This window comes from Cinclus cinclus, chromosome 6 (assembly GCF_963662255.1).
Source record: "Cinclus cinclus chromosome 6, bCinCin1.1, whole genome shotgun sequence".
NCBI classification, from domain to species: Eukaryota; Metazoa; Chordata; class Aves; order Passeriformes; family Cinclidae; genus Cinclus; species Cinclus cinclus.
The window spans coordinates 56,372,671-56,391,124 of NC_085051.1; the positions used below are offsets into that span (position 1 = coordinate 56,372,671).

Genomic DNA, 18,454 nt, shown 5'->3' on the forward strand with positions numbered 1-18,454 from the left:
GCATTCTTCTTGAGCCCTAAGTCGCTTATTTTTCCAGCTCTAGTGAGGATGTTTCCAGCTCCTGCCCCAGTGAACAAGGCAGGGAATAAACAAGCCTGAGGACACCAGGGAAAGAAGTCCCAGTGCTGATTTATGAGCAAAATGTTGGACATTGATGTGTCCAAAGAGATATCTGGAGATAACAACCAAATTACTAGGCAAAACCAAAATGGTGTGTTAAGTGCAGGTGAAAATTTTCGCTTCGAAAGAAATTTTCAAAAGGCTGCTGTGAGAAAATGATTGTGTTGATTACTGCTTTAATTCCAGGGAAAACTCCCACAAGCAAGTTCAGTGTGCTCCAGTGGTTACAGGAGTATGGAAGTGCTGATAGTGAGTCTGTCCTGGACACTGGGAGAGTCTGATGTTTTTATAGTCTCACCAGGGGTTTGGCATCTGTGGTTGTGTCTGACAAGTGCCATTGGGACCACACCACTCCACAGAGGGCTTCGTGTGACCCTGGAGCTGGTGTGACACGAGGCTGCTGGAAAAGGGGGCAGCCACAGGCTCCTGGAGGTCTCTGCTGCTCTCTCACTGCTGACATTTAGTGGGTCCATGGCATAAATCTGTGCAATTCACCCCGACTCTGTAGAAAACAAATGGTTAATTAATGTAACAAGTTAGTTTTTTGTCATGTCAGCTCAACTGACTTTCCTTACAGGTGAAGATTTTTAAATATGACCTCAGGGAGGGTGGGACCAGGTAGGCACAAGCAGGATTGCATCCCTTCAGCTTGATATTGGCCCAGATATGACATCTTGGGAAGCCACATTCCCCATCACAGAATGAGGGAGGCTGCTGTTGTCACTTGGTGATTCCTGGAGAACAGATTTTCAGCAGAGCCAGTCTTTTCCTGTCTGATCTTAGTAACAGCTTTCTCTTACAAACATCTAAAAGACCAGAGTGCAAAGAATTAATGGAGAATCCTTATCTGTGGTGCTTGAGTTCATATTCTTAGTTGTTATACAGTTTATTCAGAGCCATTCACTCCTCTCCACTGAGGAACCATCCTGTGATGAATTTTACACAACTGAGGCTGCTGTTTTCAATCCAACTGTCCCTGGAAATACGGTGAATCAGCCCCAGTATGGGGCAGGTGTAGGGCTGAAATGAGTTTTAGAGTTGCTGTAATTATTTATTTTATCCCATATGGACTTCAGATCCCCAGATGGATCCCCAAATGGATCTTTCAGTTGTCAGTGCAATAAATTGCCTCGTGTGCATTCCTTTGTGCCTTTGTTTCTTGTGTTGGGCTGAGATAAGCGGTAATTATATTAGCTGGGAATGCCTTAAGTGAATTTGGCTTGGTTTTTGCAGTTTCTGGTTCCACAGTTTTACAAGAGTGAGCATGCAGGAGATTACAGCCTTATGGGGGGAAAAAAAAAAAAAAAAGGAAAAAAAAAAAAGAGAGAGAGAAGTAATTACAGGAAATAAAAGAGAACCCACTAGTGATATTGAGCTTGTGGGAGCAACAACTTTTTGAAGCAAACAGGAAGGAAGCATGATATTGATGATATTGGCAGGGTTTTAGGCAGAGGTTGTACAAGGCTGGGGTCTGTTTCACCTTTGATAGGGTGTTGCTCTAGCTCAGGAGTGATTTGAAAAAGAGGTCAGGTATGAAGGATTAGTCTTGTAACTATTACAAATCTGAATGAGTGCTCATGCTTAGATTACATGTTAGGAAGAAATTCCTTACTGTGAGGGTGGTGACACACTGGAGCAGGTTGCCAGAGAAGCTGTGGATGCCCCATTCCTGGAAGTGTTCAAGGCCAGGTTGTATAGGGCTTGGAGCAACCTGGTCTGATGGAAGGTTCCCTGCCCATGGTAGGACGGCTGGATCTTTTAGGTCCCTTCATACCTAAACCATTCTATGATTCTGTGTTCATAACTGCAAAGCATAAGGTGGTGTGGCAGTACCCAAAACCTCTTTCTGGAGCCTCTCTTCCCTTGCTGTTGGCATGGTTTCCCCTCAGTCCCTCTACAAAGACCTCCCTTTTATTTGCAGGAATATCCTCAGATGCCATGCTGCTCCCATTCATTGAGTGCCTTCACATATCCTATATAAATCAGACTATTTAGAAACCGTGCATTGCTTTACAATGTCCAACAAGCACAGACCCAATTGGATCCTATTCACTGAAAACAGTAACATTTACCTGTCTGCCTCTTGCAGGTTCTCCAGCTGGGATCTGATATCCTTCCTCAGTACAAACAAGAAGCTCCAAAGACTCCACCACACATCATACTCCACTACTGTGCTTTTAAGACCACCTGGGACTGGGTCATCTTAATTCTAACCTTCTACACAGCAATCATGGTTCCATATAACGTGTCCTTCAAGACAAAGCAGAACAACATTGCCTGGCTCGTGCTGGACAGCGTTGTGGATGTTATTTTTCTGGTTGATATTGTTTTGAACTTCCACACGACCTTTGTTGGCCCTGGGGGAGAGGTTATTTCTGATCCCAAGCTCATACGGATGAACTACCTGAAGACGTGGTTTGTGATTGATCTTCTGTCCTGTTTACCATATGACATCATCAATGCCTTTGAGAATGTGGATGAGGTAAGGGGTTGTGGTCTCTCTCAAAAGGATTTTTCTGACTAAGGATTAATTTAGAAGCTTGTTCCCAGTGATGCAGCTCATGCTCTTTTGCAAATACAGGGGGGTGGCCTTGAGCTGCTGGGATTTACCAACAAGACATTGTTGTGTTGGTGGAAAGGTGTCTTAGGGTTCCACTACCACGTGTGGATGTTTATTTTAGTGACAGGGGTTTTAGAATGGCTTGAATGTCATCCAAGAGCATTGGTGCAAGTCCCTGTCAAAGTGGGCTGGGCCAGCTGGGGTGTCCCCTGTCACAGCCTTCCTTTTCAGCTCAGTCTTTGGGCACTTCTAACCCATTGCAGACCTTCATTACAGTTCTGTATTTGCTCTGGCTGAAGCTGGTGACAAATTTGCCACTCATATGAAAGTAGGGAATGGCTCTGAATAAACATTTTTTTTTTTAAAATCCTGCCCTAGGATTACCTTATGTACCAGGGTGTAATTTCTTTTTTTTTTTTTTTATGCCATTTAAAATGTTCAATTGAGAGGGAGGTTCATTTCCATTTTTTTGGTGCAATTCTTCAACTACAGCTAAAATTTTAGAAACTGTTTAAGGAGAGAGAACATAAATATCATAGATGGATGCTGAATTAAAGATTTTTAACTGCTAAGTGTGTTAACTTTTATGCAGTCAAGCTTGTGGCCTAAGCTAATACAGAAAACAAGCAATGACTACAACAATTAATGCATGCACGAGTCAGTGTACAGAAATTCATTATTAAAATGGAAATGTAATGTCTTTAGGACTTGTTTTAATTTTTCTCTAGAGCTTTTTATCTTCAGGGCCATAAACAGATGGAAAAGCCTCTGTTCATTTTTGAGCATTTTAACAGGTTTTTCTTAGAACACCATTTAGTGGGGTTGTTTATTTGTTTTTTAATTCTCAATTCTGCACTTATATGTCCTCACTATATAAAACCTACATTCTTTATTTTTTTAGCACAGGCTTTGCTGCAAATTTCATAGAGCTCCTTTAAAATTCCATCCCTGCCTCTGTGTGCTGAGTAGCATTTTATGACATTGTTCCATTTTATTTATAGCAAATATGGAAGAAGTGATAATACTTGCAGCTTAAATTCAAGATCCTATGAGGGCTGCCCATCTGAAACCAGTTTGTAAGTTAGGCTGTGTAAGGAGGTGATATTAGCAAGGTTGTAGATGTAATACATCTTTTGAAGATAACCAGTTTTTAAGATAACCAGACTCAGAGGAACTTGATTTTTATAAAAAGTACAGTATTATCTCCAGCTTTTTGTGCTCAAATATGGAAAACAAACAGGAAATTTCCTTGCCTAAGCAGAACAGATTTAAAGGACAAGGTTAACCTCTTTCTCTAACACATACATGGGAAATAAACCATCTGCAATATTTGTGACAGGGCATAGAATATTGACACAGCACATTATAATTGTGGCACACCTAAAGTGACAAACTTTAATCAAAATGTGATAACAGTAGCAAGGCACCATGACCTCCAGTGATCCTAGAGCTGCCATCATTTACTTTCAAACAAATGAAACATTAACTCCTTTTAATGAAGGAGCCAACAGTAAGATTCCCATGTCATGAAGTGCTGTGTTATGGCTCTGGAGCCTCCAGCAGGTACTGGTTTATATTTGATTTCCATCCCCTCCAACTCCAGCTTTCCCTAGTGCCTGAAAAGAATTGAAGTGATTTTGAAAACAGCTATGTAAACAGTCAGCCTTTCCTCTCTGGGTCTACTTTTTCCTCTTTTCCCTGTCCTTCAGGGGAGATATTTTAATTTTTTTGTTATATGTCTTCATTTGTGACGCTTCAGTCTTTTGAGCTGGTCAGTGTGTTCTGGGTGGTTGCAGTTATTAATGCTCTTTATCTTCTTTTGGATTTTAACATTTATTTTAACTGGTGTTTCTTGTATGGGATTTAACTTTTTTTCCCCACAGCAGCAGGGTGTTCAAACACTGTTTTTAGGTAAAGAATAAGTAAATCCATAATTTAAATTTGGGAGAGATACTCTGACTAAAGGCAATGTTTCTGGTTAGAAAGTGGGTGTTTCCTTCTTAAGGCAAGCAGGAGAGAGAAGAGTTATTTTAGCTCTTGATTCTGCTGGGTTTTAGCTCTTTATCTTGGGCCTGAGTGTTGAATAAAAGTGTTAAAGTTGATGATTGTGGCATTTCAGAAAAAGTTGCAAAAATGATCTTAGCAGTAAAGGCCTTTGGTGCAGGTCCTGGTGCTCTTTGAGTGCTTGGTATGGTGGCAAGGGATGGACCCAAATCAGAGGGAACAGCCTTAAAAGCCAGCTGAATGAAAGGTGGCTTTCCAAATTTCCCTTGTCTTTCCCACATCTGACCCTTGCTGTCCCACATAAAGCACCAAATGCTTTTTTGCTAGTTGTTAAGGAACTAGATGAGGAGGGGGAATACCACTGGAGGGGATTTCTTTTCCTCCCTCTGGGCAGATCTCTCACTCATGAAGAAAGATGTGGCCAAAGAGATTTGGGATTTTGTCTCTTTGCTGTATACATAGACTTCTATGTGATACAGGTGCTTGAAGTGAATTAAGATGCCTTAAGTACTATAGTGCTATTTATAATGCCAAAATAGGGAGATAAATTGAAATATTAAAAAAAAAAAAGGTTGAAAATAGGAAATCTATGTTTTCTTACTGAGAGTTGTAGTTCTCCAAATGCAGCCAGTCTTGGTCAGAGTAGGAATGGTGTCACTTCCCACACAGACAACATTAGGTGAAGGCTGGAGTTCCCACCTGAGGCAAACATGACTGCAAATCCAAGTTATTCTGTTGATGAGTACATGGAGAGCCTTAGTAGAAGGATTTGATGGAGAGGATTATAACACACAAATTGAGAACTGGGGGGGATTAAGATGATTTGAGGCAGAATTAGAGGTGTAGGTTTTCTGGAGGTACAGAGCCAGGCTGTTGGAGCCTGCTCAGAGGGATTGGGATGTGTGAGAGGGAGGGGGGAAGGTGACATAATGAGAGACCTTGCACAGCACAGAGTGATCCAAGTTGATGTGATGGATGAGGAATTAATTGGCTAAGTGGTATTGAAAGGGTAGGAAAACAAGGTAAAATAGGCTGGAGAAAAATGAACTAATGGAGAGAAAAGTGGAATCCTTAGTGGGATATTTGATTTAGAAAACTTGTTAGGATGATAGTCCCAGAAAATCAGAAAAAAATGCATGACATCTTTTCTTAGTGGGCAGCATATCCTGCACTGAAATACTCTCTGACTAAACCAAAACCGTAGAGAAAAACCTTACCTATACAGAAGAAGTGTCTGCCTGTCTCTCCTTTAATATTATGACTAAAAAAAAAAACCAAAAAAAAAAAAAAAAAAAACCCAACAAAAAAAAAAAAAAACACCAAAAAAAAAAGAAAAAAAACCAGACACTTTGGATTAATGGGGAATTTGGTGTTTGGATCCAAAGATTTTTGCTCCTGTGAAGTTTCTGTAGATATTAGGATGTGAAGTGTGTAACGATGGGAAATTGGATTTTTGTCTTGGAGTTGCATGTTGCTTGTAGTGCTTCCAATTCTCTTTTCCCTGAGTAATGAGCTGTATGCAACCACTCTTCCACTGCTGTATGCACCAGTATATAAAATTTATAAGATCATGACTCCCTGCTTTTGATGCTGGAGAATTATGTTACCTCAAGACACAGCCTTTATGTGTGTGCTCTGCCTATCAGAGAACAGTCTGGGCTACCAAAAAGTTGTTTGCAATCATTTTTTCCATACAAGTCAGAATTATCGGACTCATATTGTGATGAAATTGTCAGCAAATTCTCAGGTGCCCAAGGATGCTGATGAGGTATGGTCAAACTGTGCTAAAATCTCCCTTTGGGATCAAATACATTGATTGGCATCCCGGGACTCCAGGATGTTGGGCAAATGTTTGGCTCTTGTCTTCACATGCATTTGAGCCTCTGAAAAGAAGTATTTTGAGTAAATATTCCCTACACTATATGGATGAACAAGCTTTTGGCCAAATGGAAAATGCTGCCACAAATTAAGGGTTACATTCAGCTGAAAAAGCCTCTTACTATTTTGAAAAAAATATTATTTTTTTCCCCCTGGGAATTTTAATTGAGATTCATGAACTTCTAAGTTTGTTATGAAATAAAACCTAGAAGCTGGATCTCCTCTCTGCCAGAAACATGTTCCTGAAATGACATGTCACATACTGTGAAGAAAGGGACACAAAGGGTGGTATCTAGATTTTTTTATCTAGGTGGTTTTCAGATGAGCTGTATAAATATCATCCTTTCTGCAGAAATTAATTTTTGCAAGCCAGTGGCTGGAAGTGAAAGCAGAGAAATTTAAATGACCTAAACCAAAGTTCCGTGCCTGTTGTTTAATAATATAAGCCTACATAATCCAGTGGCCTTTATAATTTAGTGATCTATGAGGGACATATTAAAGCATGAACTCCTTGTGTTTGTAATTTTCTTTTAATTACTATTTATATATATATATATTTATATAATTGTTATTGATGTATTTCAGCCCTGTCAGAAACTTCTTTGTATCACCACAATTAATAGAAACTAAAAGTACAGTTATGTCTGTAAATGGAAAGCAAATGAAAGCTGATTAAGCCGGTGTAGCCATGTTCACACCTGCAGTACTTTACTGCAAAGATTCCCTTTGTGGGAGGTATTTGAAGGAGGGTTTTTGGGCACTAGGCTGAGGTGTGTATGCAAGGTGAAGATAAATTGGTGTGTTTCAAGGGTGTGACTTTGGCTGTGAAGTACAGTTTATGGCTAGCTACCTTTTTAAAATACAGGTGGCTGACATGGAGAAAATAATTCCCAGAACTAAATCCTGGCTGCAGCCAAGTGCTGAAGTATGATGCAAATTCCTAGCAAGTGACAACAGAAGCATCAACCCTAGGATCTGGCATTTCCCCCTTGTTCTGCACTCAGAAGACAATTAAATATGAAGAATGCTGTCATTCTGTTGTAATGTGTGAAAACCCACAACAGAATAATACAGTGGCATGGGTATGGTATTAAGTTATAAGTGTACCCACTGCAGGCATATATTTTGTAGATTTTCAACCATTTTCACCCCTTTTACTTATTCACTTCTATCACCTCATTGCAGTGACTTGCAGAATTGCACCTCTTCTCTTTGGCTTTTATTCTAAGGTTGTATTAAAGTTCTGCCACTGTTTAATTAATCAGCTTTTCTTTTTTTTCCCTTAATGAATTAACCAGCTACTTTAATGCTGTACAAGGTCTGGGATATGTCTGCAGGTTTCCCTGTGGAGACACCTGAAGGTGAGGGGCAACTTGTGAAAGGAAGGAGCTGAGCCAGAGCCAGTGCAGGGGGTGGTGGGTGACTTGATGGTCTCATACACCTCTCTGATGTGGATTATGCCATACTGAACTGTAATTAGATGTCCCAGTGGTTTTTCTTTTTCTTTTTTTTTTTTTTTTAATTTTAATGCGATGTATATATTACTGGGAGGCAGATGTTGGGTACAAGCCATTTAAACCAAATCTTCAGTCACAGGTGTATAAGCTGATAGGGTCCAGCAGAGGAAATTGTTTGTGGAGCACTTTTAAGGGAAGCTTGGAGTCCTGTGTGATCCTTTTTGTTCACAAAGGAAGGGAAGGCTGACAAAAGACATGAGGAAATTAAATAATCTGATCAGATGTTCACTGAAGTGATGCTGATGGGAGTAGCACAAATTCCACCTACCTTCCCTACATGAATGAAAAATATCATATTTCATGATACTTTTCCCCCTTTTTTTGGGCACACTGATGCACTAACAAATAAACAGTGCAAGATGTCACATGCCCCTTATCTTGCATCTTGAAGAAATATTTTGAAATTACCCTTCTCTTTATAACCTCAGTTATTTGCTGTTTGAAATGTGCTGCACTGTGTAGTTGTGCCATAAACTGTTCACTGGAAGTTGATTTATAATGTTACAGCTTATTGATATTTGTGTTAGAGGAAAAAAAGGAAAGTTTCTACATCCCCCGATAAAACAAAACAAAACAAAACAAAAACAAAAACCCAGAAAATAAATCTCAAGCAATAAATGTAGGGGTACTTACAGAAAATGCATGAAGAAATCTACTTGCTTGCATTTTGCTGTAAAAATTTTCCTCACTGAGGTCACTACTCCCGTTGCTTTCAATGGAGCAGGGTCAAGTATTAATTGGGCTCTGCTATCTGCCCCTGGGATCTAAATAGCTGGCACAGAAGCAGCAAAGCCCTTTACTCCTGTGTATATCTACATAATTGAATACAACTCTAAATTCTGCTCTTAAAGTGGTGATAAATCAGAAATGTTGCTGTTTTATTTTTGTCATCCGCTCATTTTGATTTGGAACTATGCAACTTTATTTTATTAATTGTTTACTGAGAAATAAAGGTTTCTCGTACGTGTTGGAAGATTTATTTTAACATTAACTCCAGTAAAGCAGCATTAAGGAGCTAACCAGGGATTCTCGAGCTAAGCTTTATTTAAGTAGCTAAGCTTGAAAATTTCTTTTAGGAATGATTTGCTGGTTGCATTTCAAACAGCCTTTACCTCCTCCAGGATACTCCCCCTGCACTGCACAGAACAAAACTTTTTGGTTGTGTGCCTGCAGGCTCACCTGCTCATGTTGGCAGGGCTCACCATTTCAGTCCTTGCCCAAATCTGTAGGCACTTTGTTTTCTCTTACATTGTGTGCCATCGTGGAACAACTGTTTGATGGAGATTGCCCAAGGTTTACAAAAATCCTGCCTCTTTCACTGCTTCAATACTAAACTACACAGGATCACCTACATGATTTATTTGGGTGATTCTTTTTTTTTTTTTTTTAATCTTTAAATAAAGTATTTGGACTGTATTTCAAAATGTGCTAAGCATGGGGTTCACCTGATGAAACATGGGGCCAGGCATTGTCCATAAGGAATTACAGACACATTTGGGGCATGGCTCCTCATGTTCTAAGATGCACCTCCAGGGCAGGTCTGAGGAGTCCTTCTGCCCTAAAACTTTCATTTCTCACCCTTAAATGTACTAACAATAGTGTGACTAGCTCAGATGCAAACTCCTCTGTGGTCTACCTTAGGCTGGGGTGAAAAATATATTCCCCCTTGAGACTCTATTTGCCTCACTTCGATTTTTCAAAGGATAAAAGCAAGAGCAGGAAAAAATAGGTGTAAAACTCACGGGGTCCTTCTGAGTCTCTGAGTCATCAGCTTTGGTGAGCGGGTTCATTGTATCACCCATCCTATAAACTGCTCAAAATCCACCTTTCCTCATGATGTCTTAATTTGCAGTCTGTGAATTCCTTGCTGTGCCAATCTCCTTGGTTAAATATTCCTTTTCCCTCCCTCATGTTTGTCTCCTCAATGTGCTTAGAAAGAAGAGTCCCCTGCATAAGCACACCTATTTTCTTTTCCTTAATTTAAGCCAACTGATCCTGTCTAGACACCTCATTTATGAAATTTTATGAACGTTTTTGTGGCTGATCCAACTGCCTCTGCAGGAAGTGAAGTTCAAATACATCTCTTTAGGGCACAGCTTTACAGATTACTCCAGGTGGAGAATTCATCTTCACTTTGCAGCTGAGCTTTGGCTTTTCCTGTTGGTGGTGGAAACACTCAGCTGATTTGTCCTGGAGCTGGATTAACCTCTGCTGTGAGTGCAGCTCACTGATTGCTCTGAGTCATGTGGGATGGGTATGTGGGATTAACCCATATACCCAAATTTTTATTTTTCTCAGTAATCTTCAGTTAAAGATCCTCGTAGTCATAAACGTTTTTGTTAATTCGCGCTGTAATGGATGCCTTGGGACTCACTATTGTCAGGCTTTATCACATTTTCCTTTATTCCCACACTGCTATTCTCCATACCTGACAGTGTGTTCCAAAGGTGTCATTAGCAGATTCTGTGACCATATACTATTTCTGTTTATGTCACTGAGACACCAGCAAAATCACTGAGAGTCACCACTTGTAACCCCTGCTGGACTCCCTTTTGATGATTTCCATTTTCCCACCCGGTCCATAAGTTCTTCAGTCCCCCTGGTATTCCAGTTGTGGTCCCTGTTTTCCCTGTGCTTCATAATAATTTCATCTCTTATGACACTGAAATACTGCATTTGTTTTATTTAGAAAATGGGTTGTGTTATCAGAGAAAGCTATCAGGAAACTTCAGATAGATCCCAGGTAGCCTAAGCTTTAACTGACTGCTCCCCTGATTGCATTTTGATTTATCTCAAACTTTCTAATTACTCCTTCCCTTAACATTTGTTCAGGTAATGTGTCTGTTTATTTCCTTCTTGATGCATTAGATTTTCTGGGACATCAATTTTGGAAACTAATGCTCAGGATTAATTTAATTTTTAGCACAAACCTGGTTTATTTTTGCTACATTGCAGCTTGAGCACTTCAGGTTTTTTTTTTTTTGTTTGTTTGCTTGTTTTGTTTGTTTGTTTTGTTTTTTTTTTCCCCCCCCCCCAATTTTGAATGTGAAGGATCTTTGGGTATTTGTTTCAGTATTCTTTGCAAGGAACAGTTCAACCTGGCATTTGACAATTCTTACTTTATCTCTACTTCCTCTCTAAGGCATAGTTTTCTGTTGATCAGTTTTTTATTTCTTATATATAGTCAGTCCTCTGTTTCTGTTTTCTTCCCCTGGGTGGTTACTCATTTATCACTTATGCCCAGCTTTACAGGGTTTTCCCCTTTGAGTCAAAACCTTTTGTACCTTTTGAGGTAAGGATATTCCAGGTGTCCTCTCCTGCCAGGTGTCTGACTCTTCTACCTGTCATAGTCAACCTGTCTTCACTTATTATTATCTTTAGTTCAATATTGGTAATTTACCAGCTCTTGCTCTTTTGAGAACAAGAACCCCAGTCCAGTTTACTTTGTGGTTGCTCACTTTTTTATGAACTGATTCAATTCCTTCTTCAAGCCAATGGGGACTTCTGCAAAAGCCTGCAAGAACCAAAGGTAGTGTAGCATCACATTATGTGAAGTAATTGGCTGTTGAATGAAGAAATAAGCATTCTGTTGCATCTTGCAGAGCATCTCAGCCTCCTGTTATTAATAGCTTTTATTCCCCAAACTCATCTGGAGCAGGATCAGTCTCACATTGGGAGGCAGTAGTGTCTGTTTCTCTAATAACACAGTCCAGATTGGGCTGCTGTGCAGCTCCAGCTCTCTGGGTTTCTAAGGATGGGTTTGATTTCTCCTCACAGCAGCTGTGTAAGCCATAGCCCTCAGCTCCTGGGTGCTCCGTGGGAGGAGAGGAAGGTGATTCATGGATGGGTGAATCACTCCCCTGACATGTCCCACTCCTCATCTCCAGGGAGGAAGATGGGCTGCTCACAGGGACAGGGGGTTTGGCCAGCAGCTTGCTGCGGGAATGTTTTCTGTGGGATCCAGGAGGGTGCCTGCAGCTCAGTCTCTGCTGTGGATGCACAAAACCATTTTGCTCTTGCATGAAGGTGAGCCCTAGCTGCAAAATCCTCCAAGGATTTGATCACTTTTATGGCAGTTTTGCTGTAATTTCTTGTGTCCAGCATAAAGGTACTAGCTTAAATTTAGTTTAACATCTGTATATGGTGCAATCGCCCTTTGACTGCAGTGGCAGCATGCCCTACCAACATTTCATAGCTCTGGTTCTTGGCCACCCCATAAATTCTTCAAAACCACAGTGTGCTGAACATTAAAATTGAGTGAAAAGTTTAGCTTTTTTTTTTTTTTCTGACCTTTTCTGAGACAGTGTTTTCTATTAAATGATGCAGTACTGATCCCCATTTTCAAAGCCTGGAGTAGTTCAGTTTTAGAGCACATTTAAAATGCGTTTTTAGTTTCTTTTTGTTGTTGCTGTTGTGTGTGTACCCACAGCTAACAACAAATAAATAAAAAATCATGGAGTGAAATCTAATTGAAAAAGTGCCTAGAGTTAAAAAACATATTGTTCCCTAGTAGAAAGAAAAAGATATGCATAATTTACCATTTCAGCATACTGAGATTTAATTTTGAGGTTTAAGCAGAATTTTGTATATTTAGATGGTTGAAACTAATGGTTGTTTTTGTTTTTATTTTACTTAAAAAAATTTATACAATAATTTCCAAACATCAAAAAAGATTAATTAGATTAGCAAGTAACCAGCTATTCTTTTTCAGATTTTACAAACATGCAGTTCTGCTATTCTGCTGCTCCTTTAATATAGAACAGTCTCCACTCTGTCTTCCCTGGTTTAGGAGGTTTTAGGTGGAGTCACTGTGGACACAGATGATTTCCTGCCCTTGTTAACATTCATTTCTCTTTGGTGACAATGTTCCCTTCTTCCTCTAGCATGTTTGGCTCTTGACCCCTGTATAACACAAGTGTATCAACTTCATCCTTCTAGTGCCTGGCTTATTAGGAATTCATTAATTGCAAGAGAACTTTGCTCCCTGTTCTTGCTGGAGGTGCAGAGATCTGCTCCCAAGGAATTTTTGGCAATTTTGGGAAACATTTGTCTCAGTCCTGTGGCTGGAAAAGTTCAGCTGGATGCAGACAGAGCTTAGACACTTCTTTCATTCTGGAAGATGTCAGTTTTACAGTGTGGTAACATCCAGGGTCTGAAAATGGCAAGAGTCAGGTAGTTTTAAAAGGAAGGATTTGTCCCTCTGCGTGTCTGAGTGCTGTTATCAGTTGTTGCCTCCGCTATCAAATTTAATTTCCCTTCTTAGTGTATCAAGAGAATTTGAGAATACGGACTTTGCAAGGTGCTTTATCAGGCAACTTGGGCTTTGTTTAATCACAAATGTCTAATTTAATTCCAAAGTTAAACATCCATCCCTCAAAAATATCTTTCTGGATGGATTTGACAGCGTTTGCATCCATTGTAAGGCTTCAGCTGTCTCCTAAATTGAAATGGTGGTAAAAAATGGCTGGTTCAGAGCCACTGCTCTTGTCCTCTCCCGATCCAACGTCCTTACAAATCCCTGGGAACAACTCCTGTGACTCACATTTGTAACAGTCAAATCGATGATGCATGTCAGAGGGGAATTTGGTTCCAAACTTGACACCCAAAATGCAGTTTTGGAGTAGGTGGTTTTTCAGTGGAAGGATTTCTGCAGCTGAGATGATTGATGATGAGCACACTGAGTGTCTTCATCTGATTAGGATGCGATAAAATACATTAGCCAAAAACCCAAGGGGCTGGATTGGATGGTTGATAACATAAGGAGATATTCCCCTGTTCAGTTAGAGAACACAGCCCAGCAGCTGTTACAGACAGTTGGCCCAGTTGAAATGGCAGTGGAGTCACAAACGCTCCTCCCAGAAGGTTGGATCTCCAGTATCCAACATGTGCTTTATTTACACAACGCCAGTGCCAAACTGGATTACATGCCCCATTCACAATTTCTAATCATCTCTCTGTTCCTTGAGTGCTGAAGTTACTTCTGTCAGAGCAGATGCTCATCCTGGAGTAGAAGGGTTTCCAAAGTATTCATTACAGAGCATAAATACAGTTAAAAGAAAAATGAAATTAAAAGCAGCCTGCAATCAATTGAGTTTAGAACACTGAATTTCTGAATTGCCCAAATGTAATTAAAGGCAGTCTTTCACATAACTTCTATCAAAGATGTTGTTGCTGACTCTGAGGCAGAGCTTTGCATAATAAGAATTATGCATTAATTGTTGGCAATTTTATAAGTATGAAGGTACCAGCTTGACCCAACCAGTAGTTAGTGCATATGTAATATATATATATATATATATATATATGATATACTCTATATGTGATATATCACATGTTCATTTAACATTTGTTTATTTGCTCTCTTTTATATAGAGAGACTTTTGAAGCTTCCAGTATTGTCTTTCTATTTTGCAAGATTAGACATGGAATGTGAATGTTGATATCAATATCAGCAATCAATATCAATAATATCAATATCAATATCAAAAATATCAATAATCAATATCTCTTGATTTTTTGGCCTTAGGTAAGGGGTCAGACTAAACAGGTTTTACATTTTACAGTGAAATTGCTTAAATGAATTATTCTTTGGAAATAATACATTTCAAAGTCGGCTACAATGAAATAATTCTCTTTGTTTTATACATAAGAAAAGTGATTGTTACTTGTACTTAGGGAAAAAGAAACCCAACAGGACAAACTTTCTCCCAGACTTTGAAGTAAATGCTGTATTTTTTACATTACTTGTACAGCTGCTGAATTGACCATGTAACTTAGAGATGAAGTGTGGGTGGGGAATGGAGGTCATGCTGTTAACTCTTCCGTTCAAGGGTTGTTTTTTGTGCAGTAAAAAGTGCAGTAAAAGCTGTGCCACTGGGACAAACTTAAACTAGTGGGTGTAAAAAAGGGCCCCCCAAGTTGGAATTCCAGGTTTCTAACTCCATCCCTAGCATTAATCCTGGTAATGGATGGTGACTCTTTAATTAAAACAGAAATAATACATCTCTGTTTTACCAATGCAACAAGATTTCCCTCTTCTGAAAGTTGTAAGCTTTCAAAACAAGGTTAACTCAGTGAAATATACTGAGAATAACTATAAACTACTCTGAAATGCTCTTTAAAAAAAAAAAAAAAAAGTGGATTTTGTTTCTGTGGGGTGGGATCCTCATTCAGTAGTCCATTGGCCACAGACCATTGCATCAGGAATGTTGGAAGGGACTTCCCAGTTTGTTGGAAAAGTTGGCTGCTCAGAGTGTCTCCCAGCCATATATCCTAAAGCAAATAAGTAGATATACATTTAGATGGAAATAAGGATGATAAACTAGATCTCTGTCTTGTGTAAATGAAAAAATGCAGAAATCAAAATGGGAAAATTCCACTTCCCTCCATGGTATTAGTCATCATGAGAGCTTGAATGCAAATATAGAGCTTCAATTTATTAAGGATTTGGGGATCTGAAACACATTCCAACAGGATTTGAAAAGCATACAACAACTGTGCCAAACAGATTACATCTAGAAAATATCAGATGCATGTTACCCTTCAAATGTTGGGAAAAGGGAAAGAAGGTGCAAAAGAAGAAGAAACAGAGGCGCAAGAGACAAATGTTTTTCTGGTATGGAAAACTCCAGAAACTCCAGTCTTTTACTGTTTGATAATATAATTAGCCCATGTTTTGACTAGACTGATTTGATAATGATGCATAGAAAAGGGCAATTTAGTCTTGGCACAGCAGCTAGGAATGTTTGCCTCATTGCTTTCTATGTCTTAATTTCTACTTTAAATTAAATGTCTTCAGCTTCTGAATGTTTTATATTAGAAACCATCCTTTACAAACTTTCTATTTTGAGACACTAATTAATGTAATGCACAAGTTAGATATATCATGGGATTGCAGTAGATCAAGAGAATATTTTTGTTCTCTTTCTGCATCTCCAAACTCCCAAACCATTTGTGCATTGAGAAGGACATACACATTTCTTATCCCCTCTCAGATGTTTCTATTAACTTTCTGATGGTCCTTGTGCTCTTATTCCCTAAATATTTGTATTTCCATTTATTTTTATGTCACCTATCTTGTGTGATGGGAAAACAAATAACATTGCACCAACACTTTAGGAAAATATCTGCAATGTCTGTTGGTTGGAAAGGAAATGAACCTTGTATTCAAAGGCATGTGCCCTGTGGTCTGTATTTCCCTTGCTCAGGAAGGTGATGTGCTCACAGCTGTTTAATTCCATGTTCAATCAGTGAGACGTCTGGTAAATAATAAAATATCCAGAGTTATGTTTGAAGGATAGTATGAGGTGGAGAGTTGTACTAGAGGAAGTTACTCAGCTCCTGTTTGGTGGGTGAGAGTAACAATAGGCAGATTTCTCTGAGTTTCCCACTGTGATTACGTTCTGATGTTTCTCGCGAGCATCTCTTCATGTTGAGAGTTGTTGAAGTAGGTGTGCCCCTGTTTTGGCCAGAATAACAATCCTCTGCTTGGATTTACTAGAATGCTGTTCTCCAGGAAACTTCAGGAGGACTCCACAGGGTTGGTGTAGTTCCACCTGTGACTCCTCTTCCACCTCCTTTGATCTTGAGCTCAAAGCAGGGTCTCCAATTTACTTCAAACTAGTGAAGCATTGAACTGCTCCTTTTTGTAATAAACTTGCTGTTTCCACTTTGGGTTCTACAGAAACCTTCTGTTGCTTTGAAAGACTTGAGTTTGAACAAAATAATTTATCCACCTGGGGAGTGCTAAACTCAGTTTAGCCTGACGAGGACAAAAGCACTGGAGGGGGAGGAGGGTTTGATCTTGTATTCTGTTATCTGAGGCCTGAAAAATTACATAGAAAAATTTTAAGCAGAAGCAGGAATTGCTGTACAACCTTCTGTGCTAACCAGCAGGATATTTCAGATCAAATAATGTTTTTTTTTTTTTTTCCTTTCCAGGGAATCAGTAGCCTCTTCAGCTCCCTAAAAGTGGTGCGCCTTCTACGGCTGGGTCGGGTGGCCAGGAAGTTGGACCATTACCTGGAATATGGTGCTGCTGTGCTGGTGCTGCTGGTGTGTGTGTTTGGGCTGGTGGCCCACTGGCTGGCCTGCATCTGGTACAGCATTGGGGACTACGAAGTCATAGATGAACTGACCAACACCATCAAAACAGACAGTTGGCTCTACCAGCTGGCCCTGAGCATCGGGACCCCGTATCGCTACAACACCACGGGCTCGGGCCAGTGGGAAGGAGGGCCCAGCAAAGACTCCTTGTACATATCCTCTCTCTACTTTACCATGACAAGCCTTACAACCATAGGATTTGGGAACATAGCACCGACCACTGATGGGGAGAAGATTTTTTCGGTGGCCATGATGATGGTTGGCTGTAAGTAAAATCCGGTTTTCTTGTGTTTGAGGGAAGTCCTGTGGTCATGCTTTTATGGTGCACTTGCTTTTTTTATAGAGCACTAAACTTTCTTGGCATCCTAAAAAAACCCCTGCAGTACCTGTAAATAATAATGAAATTAACTTGGAATTCTTGAAAACAGGTATTGAAATCACACACTTGCTGTACCTTTTAAACTGCTTGCAAGGCTAAGTGGTCTGGGTACATAAGTGTGCCCAATGGCAAGTTTATACCTGGGGCCTCATCTTTTATCATGTCTGTAAGATCTTTGCTAGAATTTGGTTAAAATTACAAAGTGTATTTGAATTCAGGTATTCTGAGTGTTGCTTATAAACTTACAAAAGCCTGGAATTGTTTGATGTGGTTTTATCCAATTCTTGAAATACTTAGTGATTCCATAAATTGATTGTTTGCTTCCTGGAAGTGCTTTGAGATATAAATCCTGATTTTTTTTCTTCTGAATGTGATGGGCTTTGTCACCAGCAAAGCTAGAAGTGAAGGAAATTGTGAGACAATATATTGCACCTTTTTTTTTTCTTTTTTTTTTTTTTTTCTTCCTGCTCTTTCACAGCTCTGCTGAAATAGTCCAAAATCAGGAGTGGTAAGGCACAACTCTTATTTCATGTGCTGCCAAGGTTACATCGCTGAGGGGCTCTACAGATAACAGAAATCTTCAAAATGTAGTAGAGAGTAGAGACAATTTAAAATGTTAATACCATTTGGGAGCATTATTTTTCTGTTAAATCAATCAATAACTCTTGGTATTTCTCTGGTGCTTTCTATTTTCTGAGCACCACACAAACACTGAGCAATTATGTAACAAGAGAGCAAACAAAACCTTTTGATAATAAGATCTGCATAATCTCTCTGATAATTATCTCATCTAATACTTTGAACTCATCTCTGAGAAAAACTGAACTATAAAAAAGGAAGTTTTCTTGCCACAGTCTTTCTAGAAGACTAAAGACATTTGTTCAGAGATTT

General features: G+C 39.5%; 1 protein-coding gene across 1 annotated transcript in view; it reads left to right on the forward strand.

Annotated features, from left to right (window-relative positions):
• Positions 1-18,454, forward strand: part of KCNH5 (potassium voltage-gated channel subfamily H member 5) — a 143,479-nt gene that overhangs the window by 37,293 nt on the left and 87,732 nt on the right. The window contains exons 6-7 of the mRNA XM_062495737.1: positions 2,210-2,602; positions 17,020-17,449. Coding sequence (XP_062351721.1) covers positions 2,210-2,602; positions 17,020-17,449 — 823 coding nt within the window. The remainder of the gene's footprint in view (positions 1-2,209; positions 2,603-17,019; positions 17,450-18,454) is intronic.